The sequence below is a fragment of the Microcebus murinus genome, chromosome X (assembly GCF_040939455.1).
Source record: "Microcebus murinus isolate Inina chromosome X, M.murinus_Inina_mat1.0, whole genome shotgun sequence".
NCBI classification, from domain to species: Eukaryota; Metazoa; Chordata; class Mammalia; order Primates; family Cheirogaleidae; genus Microcebus; species Microcebus murinus.
Window position 1 is genome coordinate 51,047,273 of NC_134136.1, and position 13,885 is coordinate 51,061,157.

At 37.3% G+C, this 13,885-nt stretch overlaps 1 protein-coding gene across 4 annotated transcripts in view; it reads right to left on the minus strand.

Moving 5' to 3' along the window:
- Nucleotides 1-13,885, minus strand: part of TENM1 (teneurin transmembrane protein 1) — a 779,956-nt gene that overhangs the window by 147,979 nt on the left and 618,092 nt on the right. For all 4 annotated transcript variants that reach the window (XM_012759551.3, XM_012759555.3, XM_020284904.2 and 1 more), the window contains one exon: nucleotides 8,949-9,165. In XM_012759551.3, coding sequence (XP_012615005.1) covers nucleotides 8,949-9,165 — 217 coding nt within the window. The remainder of the gene's footprint in view (nucleotides 1-8,948; nucleotides 9,166-13,885) is intronic.

Sequence of the window (13,885 nt, forward strand, 5' to 3'; positions counted from 1 at the left end):
CTGAATTTTAGCATTAGGCAAAATAGTTGTCTGCAAATCGGGAGATCCCATCTTCACACACGTAACACCTTTCACATGAACTAGATCAAAGTGCTTTATTAGCAAATAGCAACAATCTTACTTCTCACTTAGGACAACTGTAGAGGTGACAAGCAAAGGAGGTTGCTCAAGAAAAGCAACATGGAAAGACAAAGAGAGGATGTTGATGCCCTACAAAGAGCTTCCTCGGTCCTTAGTACATTCAATTTATTTAGTAAGTGTTGCACTGTGTGTTTATCAGCCCCTAGTTTTATACTTGGTATAATGTTTTCCATATTACTAGATTAAAAATACACAGAAATATGTGTTTAACAAATAGACTTAGAGGTCTTTAACAGATTCATGAAAAAAGTTAAACACAGGCCGGGCGCTGTGGCTCACGCCTGTAATCCTAGCTCTTGGGAGGCCGAGGCGGGCGGATTGCTCAAGGTCAGGAGTTCAAAACCAGCCTGAGCAAGAGCGAGACCCCGTCTCTACTATAAATAGAAAGAAATCAATTGGCCAACTGATACATATATAAAAAATTAGCCGGGCATGGTGGCACATGCCTGTAGTCCCAGCTACCAGGGAGGCTGAGGCAGAAGGATCGCTCGAGCCCAGGAGTTTGAGGTTGCTGTGAGCTAGGCTGACGCCACGGCACTCACTCTAGCCTGGGCAACAAAGTGAGACTCTGTCTCAAAAAAAAAAAAAAAAAAAAAAAAAAGTTAAACACAAAGCATATGGATTCAAATTTGTACTTTAGCAAAATTACAAATGTTTATGTTGTGGACCTTCTGGGGGTTACTTGCAGATGGACAAAACCATGAATGTTAATTCTGTGAATGCTTGAATACTGTAATTACATTGTGTTTCCTTTAAAATATTCTAATATATAGGCTTTCCTTATGTTTTTTTTTTTTTATAATTCCAAATCGGTACGTGGTTTTAAGATATTTGATTTCTTTTAGGTTCAACACTAATTAATGAAGATCTGCTATTTTTTTTTTTCCTTTCATGACTAAGTGGTCTAGGGCTGTTGCTGATTTCTCTTGTTAGGTCTTATTCAGTTTGTGTGAAGTACTCAAATTCTCTCAATGCACTCCTGGAGGGCTGGCACCCAATCCATTTATCGGTAAAACCCAGTAGAGTAACCAGTCTGGAGCAATTCTTTGAGAAAGGTTTGTTTTACCTTTCCATTGCACATACTGTCACAGAATCTTGATTCAGTGAGTCCCTAAAAGTAAAAAGCAGGCTCCAGTTTGTGTGAACAAAGGTCTAGGTGGCAAGAAACATTCATGCCAAGATCACCAAGCATATAGATGAATGATATGCTATGAGGACTCTGCTCTAGAGTCACCTCCTCAGAGAGGCTTCTATGGACCACTCTGTTTAAAATGATCGTTCTCTGTCTTTAACCTTTCTTCGTCTCACTTGACAGTATTTACACCATCCTGACATTTACTTTTTTATTATTGTCTGTCTTCCTCATTAGACTGTGTGGGGAAGAGACTGCCTGCTAGAGGCCAAAGCCTAGGACAGTGTCTATCACTGAATGAAAAAAAAAATGGACCAAGTAAACATTACAATGTACAGGAATCTCAAGAGTGAAATGATTAATCTTTCCCAATATAGATTATCTTAAAAGAAACTGTAGGATCTATTGTTATAAATGACTCCAAAATGTGGTTAATGGGAATTGTTTTTATTCTGGTAAATGGTTTTTTGGGGGATGATTAATTGTTTTCTTCCTTGAATTTATATGTTCAGTACAAACATTTTAAGTTGTAGAAAAAAATTATTTATAGCCTCAAATGTCAAGGGACGAAACTGCTTGCACATCGTTAAGCTGTTCATTGTCCAAATAAGCTTTGTATTTGTCTTGCAAGTCATCAATAGCCTCCTGCGTGTGTTAATTTTAGCAGCGCTTCATGCTCACCTGAGTCAATTAGTCCCATCCTTGGGTTATTGCTGAAAGCTTCCAGGTCATTTTCACCTCTATAATTGTTTAATGAACTTTGTCCTATTTGCTAGAGTACCTCTTGTCTTACATCAATTTCGGTTACCTCTCTGCCCTATCAAAGCAGTTGAATTTGAGACCTGTGAGTTGATGAACTCCAAGCTCCCTTAGAAACCTGATGTTCCATGATTCACAGAACTTACTGCAATTCATAATTATTTTGATTATTTGTGTATTTACTTGATGTTTTGACTCCTTCTGCCTCTGGAATGTAAGCTCTTTTAATAATGGGGCTGTGTTTCTGTTGTTTACCTCCATCTGCACAATTCCTGGCACAGAGTGGGTACCCAAGAAATATCCGCTGAATGAATGAATGAATGAATACATATCCTTCATAACTCTTGAAAAATGAATAGATAGCAGAGTATTATTATATTAAGAATGGCAGAGGAATCTGATATCTCTGATATCTCTGCTATTTCCTTCTGAGGACTTACGGTCCTCAGTTACTCTAGAAATACTAATATTTTAATAAAACATATACTTTAAACAGTAATTAGTATCTGTCAAGTATGTTTATTCTGAAGTCTCAGTCTTTATAAAAGATTAGCAGCTTCTGCAGTAATGGCTATCTTCCTGCAACCTTCCTTTGACTTCAGTCTTGGGTCAATAACTTGTTTTGCCATTTACAGGATTTCAAATGTTATAAATTCCCAGCTTAACTAAGTACAGAAAAGCATGTTTTATTAAACAAGTTATGATAAATAATTATAGTTGTTACCAGGTATCATAACTAATCAGGAGCAAGAATCAAGATTTTATTATTGAGTAGGGTGTAGTAAAGGAGGACAAAGGCTTGGGGAAGTAGGCATTTGTAGTCCCTCAATTTGTTTTGGGGCACTTCTCTGGTTTTCTCATGAGACGGAATAATGACATATACCAAAGTGAGCCAGTTAACAGCATTCTTCCTTCTGACTTCCTGATATTGCTGCTTATTTTCTAATTTTTTCTTGGTACTAAATTTTGATTATCTAGCCCATTGAAGGAAGGGAGAATTATTGATGCTTACACAAAGTCATAAATGATGTCAATTATTGGCAGGCTGTGACAGTGGTGGAATATCGCATAAGTTATAAAAAGAGTAATTACTTTGCTACTGCTATATAATCACTTCATCTTTTATAAATTTTGTTCCTGTGCTATTTGGACAACTATAATCTTACCTTTAGGCTGGTTCCACATTTGGGAGTTGGCTTATTTGAGGCAACTGAGATGAGTTTTTCATTAGCAAATGTGAGAAGGGCATTTAGACTTTAAAATCACTACAACCAAGCCACTCACTCATTTTTTACCTACTCTGTGCTAGGTTCTGTGTTCGGATCTGGGGATACAGTGGTATGGTAGATTAAAGATAGCCAAAATTCTTTGATACTTCTCTCATCAAGAAGTGGAATCTATGTCCTTCCCCTTGATGTAGGAAAGCTCTGTGGCTGCTTTGACCAACAATTTATGACAGAAATGACACTGTGACAATTTCTGGACCCAGGCCATAAGAGACTGACATCTTCATTCCGTGTCTATTGAACACTCACTCTTGGAGCCCTGAGCCACCATATAATAGCTCTGACAAATCGAATACTGGCTACCATGCCAGAAGAAGCCCAAGTAGCCAAATAGAGAGGCTGTATATAGAAAGATTCCAGCTGTTTCAGTCCCCAGCTATTTGCATCATCCCAACTGAGGTCTCAAACATCATGGAGCAGAGATAAGCTATGCTGTCCATGCCTTGTCTGAATGTCTGACCCACAGAATCATGAGTTATAATAATACTAAATTGTTTTAATCCATTACTTGGAACAGTTTTCTACCCAGCAATAGATATTCAAAACAAGGAGAGAACAAATCAGACTTGGTCTTTGTCCTTGTAAAACTTCAGATTTAGCAATGAGAATAATTCAGAGCTAATCAATGTTGTACATCCCAGTGTGAACCAAGAAATTGAGATATAGCAACTCCATAGAAAGTTAGTACTAGAAAAACCCCATTATCTCATTTAACCTCTTCATCTTTTAGCCTGTTAACACTGCTGTTATGTGCTCAGTGTTGTACTAAGTTTGGTCCCAATTTTAGAAATTTTTTCAGCTAAGGGTAGGCATTCCACCAAGCTGAGCAGAAGAGGCCACTATAACTGCATTCAGCAGGACTTTTTAGATCTTTAAACTGTTTTTTAAAACTTATTCTAAGTGATAAACATAATAAATGCCTGTCAACATATACATTCTTCTAATAAAAAGTATACTTTTTATTTCTACTATGGTGGGACCTGGTTACCTGATACCAAGATTGGTGGGATAGAATACATAATAGGTTAAGATTCACTGTCCCAGAGGAGTTTATTAGCTTAAGGTGTGAGGCAGAGTGTACACCAACTTATTCACGAGGTATACACTGGTACTGCAACAAAAAATAAGAGTAGAAGTATTGTTCCATTAATGTGATTTTATCTCATGCTCAGTCATCTTTTCTCTCTTTTTAAACCAGCATAGTAAAGGTTTAAAATTAAGTGAAATGGTAATATTGGATGTTTAAAGGCTCTCAGGGAAAGAGATAAGAAAAAAAAAAAACACGTAAGATCTTTCCTAGGAAAGTTATAGAAACTGTGCAGACCAGAGGTCACAAACTCAAATGCCAGCAGGGCCAGGCATGACAATGAAAATAAAGGAAGTGAGCCAGGTGTAAGGGAAACAGTGAATGGTAACCTGGAGAGGCATGTCATGTCCCATCCAGAGGGGCAGCTGGTCCTCATCTCTAGACAACCTATGCCATGCCCATGGGCCCAGGGTTGCAAAGCTGTGTAAATTTTCAAGAGAAGGAAGATATTCTGATTTTTATGATTTCTAAATGTCAGTCCAAACAAAATACCTCTGTGGGCTGATTTGAAGCAACCTCTGATATAGATGCTTGACATGGATTGATGTGGGGATCCGCCTCTCATGGTTACAAAACAAACAAATGAGTTTGGCCAGACCTTGCTGTCAGTGGTTGCACGAACCCTCATAGGATTTTGATTTTTAAATGCACCTCTCCATTAGTGACGGCGAGTGAAATGTCTGGCTTTGCAAATTACTGCTGTCATTTAGTTTAATGTACTCCTGTTTTTACATATTTATAAAAACCTTTTACATTATTAATAGTGATTAAATGCTTAGACACTGAAGATCAATAATGCTTCTGTTCACCTATTTACATTATTAAAAAGTAATAAGTCATACAGGGCATGTAGAATATGTGGTTTACTTTGTAGTCATGTTTGGAGTAGATTGAAGAAAAGAAAGGAACTCAGGCTACAAGGTAAATTGTATTTAGGAAAAAAAATGGTAAGAAGTCAGTTGCATTTGCCCAAGGTCTTCATTGTGGGTAGGCTGCACATTCACACTGTTATAACATCATGGGGCACAGAAGTACATATTCATGTGCCCTCTCATGACAGTACAGGCAAACTCAGAACAAGAAAGTCTAGTCTCCCTTGGATGCACAAGGATGAATAGTTATTTAACCTTTGTATGTCCTTGCAACACTTAGTCACCTGTATGCCACCATCTTTAGCTTCAAAGGCTTCTGATGGTGGCAACACTCAGCAGCAAGTCAGCTGTATGGGTCACATTTTGCCAGTAGGCAAATGAGCCCCTTAGCAATGTTTTCTTCACCTGCCTACCCAGCTATCTCTCAATTATGCAGCAAAAGCAAAAACACAAAGTGGTTCACCTGATTATGGCATATAAGTGTCCTAGATCTCTCTGAGGAGAGCAACTCCACAGTCAGTGAGTACAAGAGTCCTAAGTCTTTTTTAGGGTTAGCTAGCCCAGCTTTCCAAGTAGCCAAAGGAGCTCAGCGTAGTGGTCTAGAGATCAGGCTCTCAGCACCAGTCTGCCTGGGTTCAAATCCTATCTCTGACACCCACTGGTTGTGACCTTGGGTAAGTCACCTACTTGACATCTCAGTTCTTGTTTCTTCACCTGAAAAGTGGAGATAGTAATAGTACCCGCCATATAGGGTTTTTGTGAGGATTAAATGAGATAACACATGTAAAAGCTTAGTACAAAACCTGATACATAACAAGCACTCAAGAACAATTTACATGTATCAAAAGGCCCATTTCATGAGTCACGCAATTGCGTTCTTTTACGAAGAAGTTCATTAACACTGATTTGAAGTTTGTAAATGACATCATTGAAATATATTAAATTGAACTGGATTTTTAAAAATCACTTGGTTTCTAAGTTTCTCGTGTTGACCCAGATACCATTTATCTAGTATAAATTTGGTCTATGTCATCAGGCTTATTTAAGGACATGTTGAAATGGGGCAGCTATGGTGTAATGGAAAGGTTACAGGAGTTGCTACAATGCAAACTTGCTGGCTGTGTGATTTGGGGTAAACTATGTAATCTCTCTGAACCTCAGTTTCCTCACATAGAAAATGCACTTAATACAAGTATCTACTTTACAGGGATACTGTGAGGATAAAATGAAACAACATATGTTTTGAGTGCTTTGTAAGCTAAAAAGTACTATGTAGATGTAAGAGATTATAGCTATTATTATTTATATATATGTGATCAGAGGTGGAGTTATCTTGCTCAAATATACCCCAAGTAAAAATGCATGTGTTGATTTATTGAGAGGAAATATAGTTAGATTGCTTGTCCTCAGCTACTTTGCTTGGCAAAGGCCTGTACCTTTTCTGACAGAATGCATATATCTGTAATAGCCGAGACAACTGGATGAAGGAGACCCATCGTTCTGAATTTAAATGGGACTTGCAGAGCCAAATGATAACTTGGAGCGTTTTACAAAAGAATGAGGAAAACTCAATCAAACCAGGAGGAGGAGAAGGGCATTAACCACAACAAGTAATATTTTTGTTCACTCTGTGAGTGGCTGGCGAGCACTGCTGAAGCATGAAGCTGAACCGCAGGGGTTTAAGTTTGTCCTGACTTTTCTAAGTTTATTGCTCAAATGCTCTGCTCTGGGTCACAATGACTTGTCTCTTGTCTCTCTCAGGTCCTGACTTTCTCCCCTCACTTGAGTTCAGTGAGTCATTTAACACATCTCCATGTCACGGAGGTTGTTATTTCTTTTACTTTTTTTTTTTTAGACTGACTTCTCTCTAAGCATGGAGAAAGCTAGAGTTGATGACTTACTTCTACATTAAATAAAATAAATGAAATAATAGCTGTTTTTTTTGTTCTTTTTGCTCCTCTGGTATATAGTAAATAAGTCTTGACTATCTAAATAATTACTTTGACTACACCCCATCCAAATAATTACTTTGACTACACCCTACACTCAGTCACCCCTGAGTTTGTAATTGAGCTGAGAGAAACACTTCAAAATGGGGATAACTAAATCTCTTGGAAGAAGGCAAACTTGGACTAGATCCCCTGGCAGAAAAGCCCTTTCTTGTGATGCATTGGCATTTTGGGTTTTGGGTTCTGTCAGGGACATAAAATGTCAGAATTACACAATAATAAAAATATTGAAAAAGTTTCAGTAACAATTCTGAAGGGAAGGGAGTTGAATATTTGAGATTTCTATGCATATCTTTTTTCCCCTTTTTCTATTGTGTATAGGTCAAGATAGAGTTGGAATTTTCTTAGATTGTCACCAATATCAATATAAATTCTTGACCAAGTTATTTTTGGGGACTGCTAACTCCCACCAGGCTGCAACTGAGTGAATGGGATATAGACAGGAGATCCTAGACAAATAGTTTCCATGTGTTTTTTTTTTTAATTCCTATTTGCAATAGTGTAGGAAGACAGTGAAATATCAGCTTGTGGAATGAACACAGGAGGACATTTTTGGGCCTGGAAACGTTGACTTTAGTGACTTACTTACATCTAGTGCTAATTAGTAAAATACATCACTGCTGAAGATGAAGCAGAGAACACCAATGAGCAAATTCATGTTATTACATTTCATATAAGTTGATTTTTTTTAATTTAATTTTTTTTGGTTTTAATTATTATGAGTACATAATAGTTCTATATCTTTATAGGGTACATGTGATGTTTTGATACAGGTGTACAATGTAAATTAATCAAATCAGGGTAATTGGGGTAACTATCAACTCAGGCATTTATCATTTCTTTGTGTTAGGACATTCATTCCAATTCCACTCTTTTAGTTATTTTAAAGTATACCCTAACTTATTGTTGATTATAACTACTTTGCTGTGCCATCAAATATTGTTTGTCTAACTATGTAACTGGAGAACATTATGTTAAGTGAAATAATCCAAGCACGGAAAGATAAATCTCATGTATTCTCACTTATATGTGGAAGCTAAATATTAAAAACAATTGATCTCATGGAGACAGAGAGCAGGATGATGGTTACCAGAGGTTGGCAAGGGTAGTGGGGATGGGGGATAAAGTGGGGATGGATACAAAAATGTAGTAAGTTGATTTTTAAAAATTACTTTGCCTAGTGGGTTGGGCTTTGGTTTCAGGTCCTTAGTGACAATTCATGCATTTGAACTTTCTTAGAAGACAGATTTTTCACAAGTCTTGCATATCACATTAGGATGTCAAATTCATCCAACTCTTTCATATGGAAACATTTTTCATCATGGAATAAAACCTAAAATTTAGCTTTGGAAATTTAAGAATTTTTCAAGGAATCAACTCAGAAGTTAAATAATAAATTTAAAAATTATACTTCCCTCCTGTTTTTGTCATTATAGACTCCCCACATAAACACATAACTTTTATGATACAGAAGCTATAGAAATGAGTTTTTCCCTTAATTAATTGGTAAGGGCTTAGGCATTTCAGAGAGGTCCTAAAAAAGAAATCAGTGTGGATTGTGTGGAATAAGAAGTAATCTGATCTTTAAAAGATATCTTCCTTTCACAGTTAAGGAAAAACATGACCACTGTTCATTAAGGAATAAAATAAACACACACATACCTGCTGTCGAATGAGATCTCTGGAGGAATGACATGAGTACTGTCCTTGCCAATGAGGAATTTGATTCGATCATAGAAGAGTCTTGAAGTGTGCTGAGAGAGGAGGGGTTGGCTTTGCTGAATGAGGTCAAGAGGATCTGGTGAGCCCTGACAGAGAGGACTCACATAACAATTGCTTTGTTGACAACAGTCAGGGTCCACACAGTCAGTCAGACCATCTGTAAAAAAACCCCAAAACCAATATTGCTATTTAGCTTCAAATGAAACAACATAGTTTAAAATATGCATAAGTGAAGAAAAATCTAGACTCTAGCTAAAGATAATCGACCATATTTTGAGTTTAGAATTTGTTAAATTCTCATGTTTTTCATGAATTATCACTCACTCTGAGTTCATATGGCACCTCAGAGAAATTCAAACTACTTTGTTCATAAATCTTTCTTTCCTGAATTCTCCATCATTTATCAACTGGAGAATAGAGTTTATACAGTTATAGTTTAGATACTGGGTATTCTGTTATGTATTACTCTTTAGAAGGTGCCTTCCTCCTAAGTGAGAACATTCCTTCAGAATAGCAATGATTTCTTATAATTCTTTTGAATTCCTCAACATATGAGCACACAATTAACAAGTACTTGCCACTTGAATTTGTATTTTTAAAAAATCTGCCCAATATTGTTGTCTACTGGTAATCCTCAAAATAAAGGTTAGGATTCTTATGGTGACAAACATATCTAGGGCAGTGATTTTCAAATGTGTAGTCAATTACTTGGGGAACCTATGAAATATGCATATTCTTGAGCTCCACCTACTGAGTCAGAATTTCTACATAGCCCAGGATTATGTATATTTAATCTGCATGATTATGTGTGATTCTGATGCACACTAAAATTGCAGAACCACATTTCCACTTTCTTAGGAATTTGTAGAAGCAACTAAAGATTACTTTATGCCTAACAGCAGTTTTCTGATGCAATTATTACTACTACTAAACCTGAGATATATGAATGGGATGAGTCTCTGTTTCATTTTCTGGTGCTTCACCATTTGCTCTGGATTCCTGAATCCACTGTTGTACCAAGAAAAAATGTAACACAGAGTCTTCCTTCTTTGGTAGAGGAATGATGTGTGTGTGGCACATGGGTTATGTGAGGCGGGGAGACTATTGAGAATCTAACAGGTGCAAAACACTGTTGGGTGCTTGGGGAGGTAAGAAGATAAAAAAGACCCCTTTCCTGTTTTCAAGAGCTCATGGCTTAGTAGGAGAAATAGGCATGTAAACAGCTGATTCTTATACTGGGGAAAATGTAAGAAGTGCTCTAAGAGAGTTACATGAGAAGAGAAGGGGTTGGAGTGATTAACTGAGCATATGGACACTTCATTCCATGCCCAATAAGCAAAAAAAATTAAAGTCCTTCGAAGGTCCTTAAAGCAGGCAAGTGGCTCTAATTCAGTTGCTTAACAAGGGTAAATATAAAGGCGCTAATCCTCTTGGTTTGCAGTGGAATAGGGAGGTTCAGATGCATCACCATCTCCTTAAGGCTGCTGCTGCAAGTTACTGGCAATGATTTCCTGCAGATCTTTTGCTTGCTCTCTCTCCCCCACTTGGCTGCTCCTGTGGAGCGAGAGGGGGGTGTACCACAGCTGGGGGCAATGAAAGCCAGGAACACCAAGAGAGTAGGCGTTTGGAACAGCAGCCCCAGGGCACCCAGGAAAAATATTTTTCCCCATATGTGGTCCTTTCAAATTCCCTGTACTATAGACACTACTTTGATTTAAAATGCAGTTTGCTTCTGTCTTGCCTTTCCTGTTTGTTCAGTGTATTTTTGCTCCTGATTTCTATTTCTCTGTATACATATTTCTTTTTCACTGATGACCAACTTTTCGGTGTGGATTTGTTTCAATAAGAAGTTCCCTTCTGCTCCCCTTTCTCCCTTAATTCAGCAAATTATATTAACAGATTTTCTATAGATTTTAGATGCCACTACCACCTCTCCCTCCAATACGTTGTTCTCAGCCTCTTATTAGCACATTATCTCTTTACTCTGCTAATTAAACATCTGGATGCCACTGAAAAGCTGGCAAAAATATCAGGTTGATTAAAAGAGCTCTCTGATGTCTGGAATTGGTGCATAACACACTAAACAATGAAAAACTGCTTTTCAAATAGGCAGTTGCTTTTATCTTACATTTTTATTGAATAGTGAATTTGTTATTATTGAGATAATATATGTGGAAGTACCTAGTGTCATGCCTGGAAAATATTAACACATTCACTAGACTGAACATTTATAGGTTTCAACCTGTCAATAACACAATTCTAACTTATTTTCTAAAAGAAATAGATTTAAAAAAATGCTAATGCCGAGATGATCTTCAAAACTGGATTCTAAAACTAAACATAGAATCAATGAACAGAAACTTTTCAAAAGAAACAAAATAATGGCCAGCAAACATATAAAAAATGTTCAACATCTCTAACCATTAGATAAATGCAAATCAAAACCACAATGAAATATCACCTAACCCCAGTGAGATTGGCCTCTATCAAAAAATCCCAAAACAACAAATGCTGGTGAGGATGTGGAGAGACAGGAACACTCTTACACTGCTGGTGGGACTGCAAATTAGTGCAACCTCTGTGGAAAAGAATTTGGAGATACCTCAAAGAGCTAAAAATAGAAATACTATTTGATCCAGCAATAGCATTATTAGGTATCTACCCAAAAGGGCAAAAGACATTCTATAATAAAGACATCTGCACCTGAATGTTTATGGCAGCACAACTCACTATTGCAAGGACATGGAAACAACCCAAGTGCCCATCAATTCATGAGTGGATTATTAAAATTTGGTATATGTATACAATGTAATATTACTCAATTATAAGAAATGACAGTGAACTAGCACCTCTTATATTTTCCAGTATTGAACTTGAGCCCATTATCCCAAGTGAGGTAACAGAAGATCGGAAGAATAGGCTCCACTTGTACTCGCCATCAAATTGGCACTGACTGATTAACACTATGGTGCTCACATGGTAGTAATATTCTCCAGGGATAAGGGGATTGGGGAGGATAAACTCACAACTAAAGGACACAGTGAGCATTGTGGAGGGGAAGGGCATGCCTCTAACCCTTGCTTGGGTGCGGCAAAGACATAAAATGTAACCAAAATGTCTGTACCCTCTTAATACCCTGATATAAAAAAATTGGAACTCACATTCTCATCTAGTTATGTGCTATAGATTTCAAGCTAATGTTTCGTATTTAATAATTGACTATTACACAGGACTGACCCTCTCAGACCTCTGTTTCTAAGAGAACAGCAAGGCTTTTGTTGAATCTAGAAAGACCACAGGAAAGCAGATCAATAATGGCATGCAACCCTCATATTATGATTCCTAGGTAAGGCCAGTACATTGGATAACACCCCATACAGTATGTCTAGACTGTTACAAATAAGTGCAAATGTCAGTCAAACTGGATGCGTGTTTATTATTGTTGTTGTTGTTTTCTATTAACAGTTCTTTTATTGTTCTGAATTGGAAGCTGTGGCACTCTACTGAAAGCCAAGATCAGGGTGTCAGATATGGATATATCAACTCTTAACTGATTTTGCTTTTAGGGCTTGTGCCCTTTAAAGGAATAAAAATACAATGTAGCTAAAAAGAGGGAGGTTACATTGTCTTGAAGGACTAAACATGGCATTCATTAATCCTAGCTTTGCCAACCAGTTTGGGACTATGCTCGTTGGCTCAATTGGTGCTGATGAAGATCAAGGACACTGGTTTATTTGCTATGTGATCAAGGCATCACAGTTAAACTTTAACCTACTTATGGTATGCTCTTGGTTGAAAGAGGAAGTGGATAAAGGAATATGAGTGATACAAGGGAAACCCATACTTCCCTAATCCTGAAAATGAATTTACAAATATATGTCCTTGGAGGACAGCACCCAGACTATCACTGATAAAAATGGACAGATAATTCATGGTACGTTATACAAAAGGATTTGGAAACACATATGGATTAGTTAATATTTGCCAGGCACTAGGTACTTCCCTATATATCATCTCAATGTATACCTATAAGAACCCTGTTAGGTAGACATATTCTTCCTCATTTCCCCATTTTACAAACAAAGAAGGGGATGCTAAATGTGTTTGCACAGTTAGAAGTAATCTGAAAGTCATATTAAACACATAGTATTATGACTGCAAATCACATATTTAACATTATCATCTAAGCAGTGAGTCTTACTAGTATTGACCTAGGTTGGGACTTCCAAATGCTTGACTATACATAGATATTTAGAGTACATGAAGTGGTTAGGGTCAAAAAACCAAACTACTTTGGCTCTAATCTTGACTTTGGTGCTTACAATCTATATGATCCTGGACAAGTCAGTTCAACTCTTGGATTCTACAGTTTCCTCATCTGTAAGATGTGGACAAAAAAAATAGCTACTCTGTAGAGTTGTTGCAAAGATTATACGCTGTAATCATCATAAAGATGAGATTGGGTGCATGCAGGGTGGTATGGTATGGCCATAGACTGAAGGACATTATGCTAAGTGAAATAATTCAGTCAGGAAAAATGCTCCATAATTCCTCTTATATAAGGCATCTAAAATAGTCATACATACACAAGGAGGCAATAGAGTGGTGGTTACCAGGGGATTAGAGGTGGGGGATATAGGGAGTTGTTGTTCAAGGGGTATAAAGTTACAGTTACAAGATGAACAAGTTCCTGTACAACACAGTATTTATGGTTGATAAGGTATCATGCACTTAAACATTTGTCAAGAGGGTAGATCCCATGTTAAGTGTTCTTACCACAAAAATTCCCCACCCCCACCCCCAAAAAACAAAGGGACTCAAGGAAACTTTTGGAGGTGATTGGATATGTTTACAGGTTTATTACCTTGATTATGGTG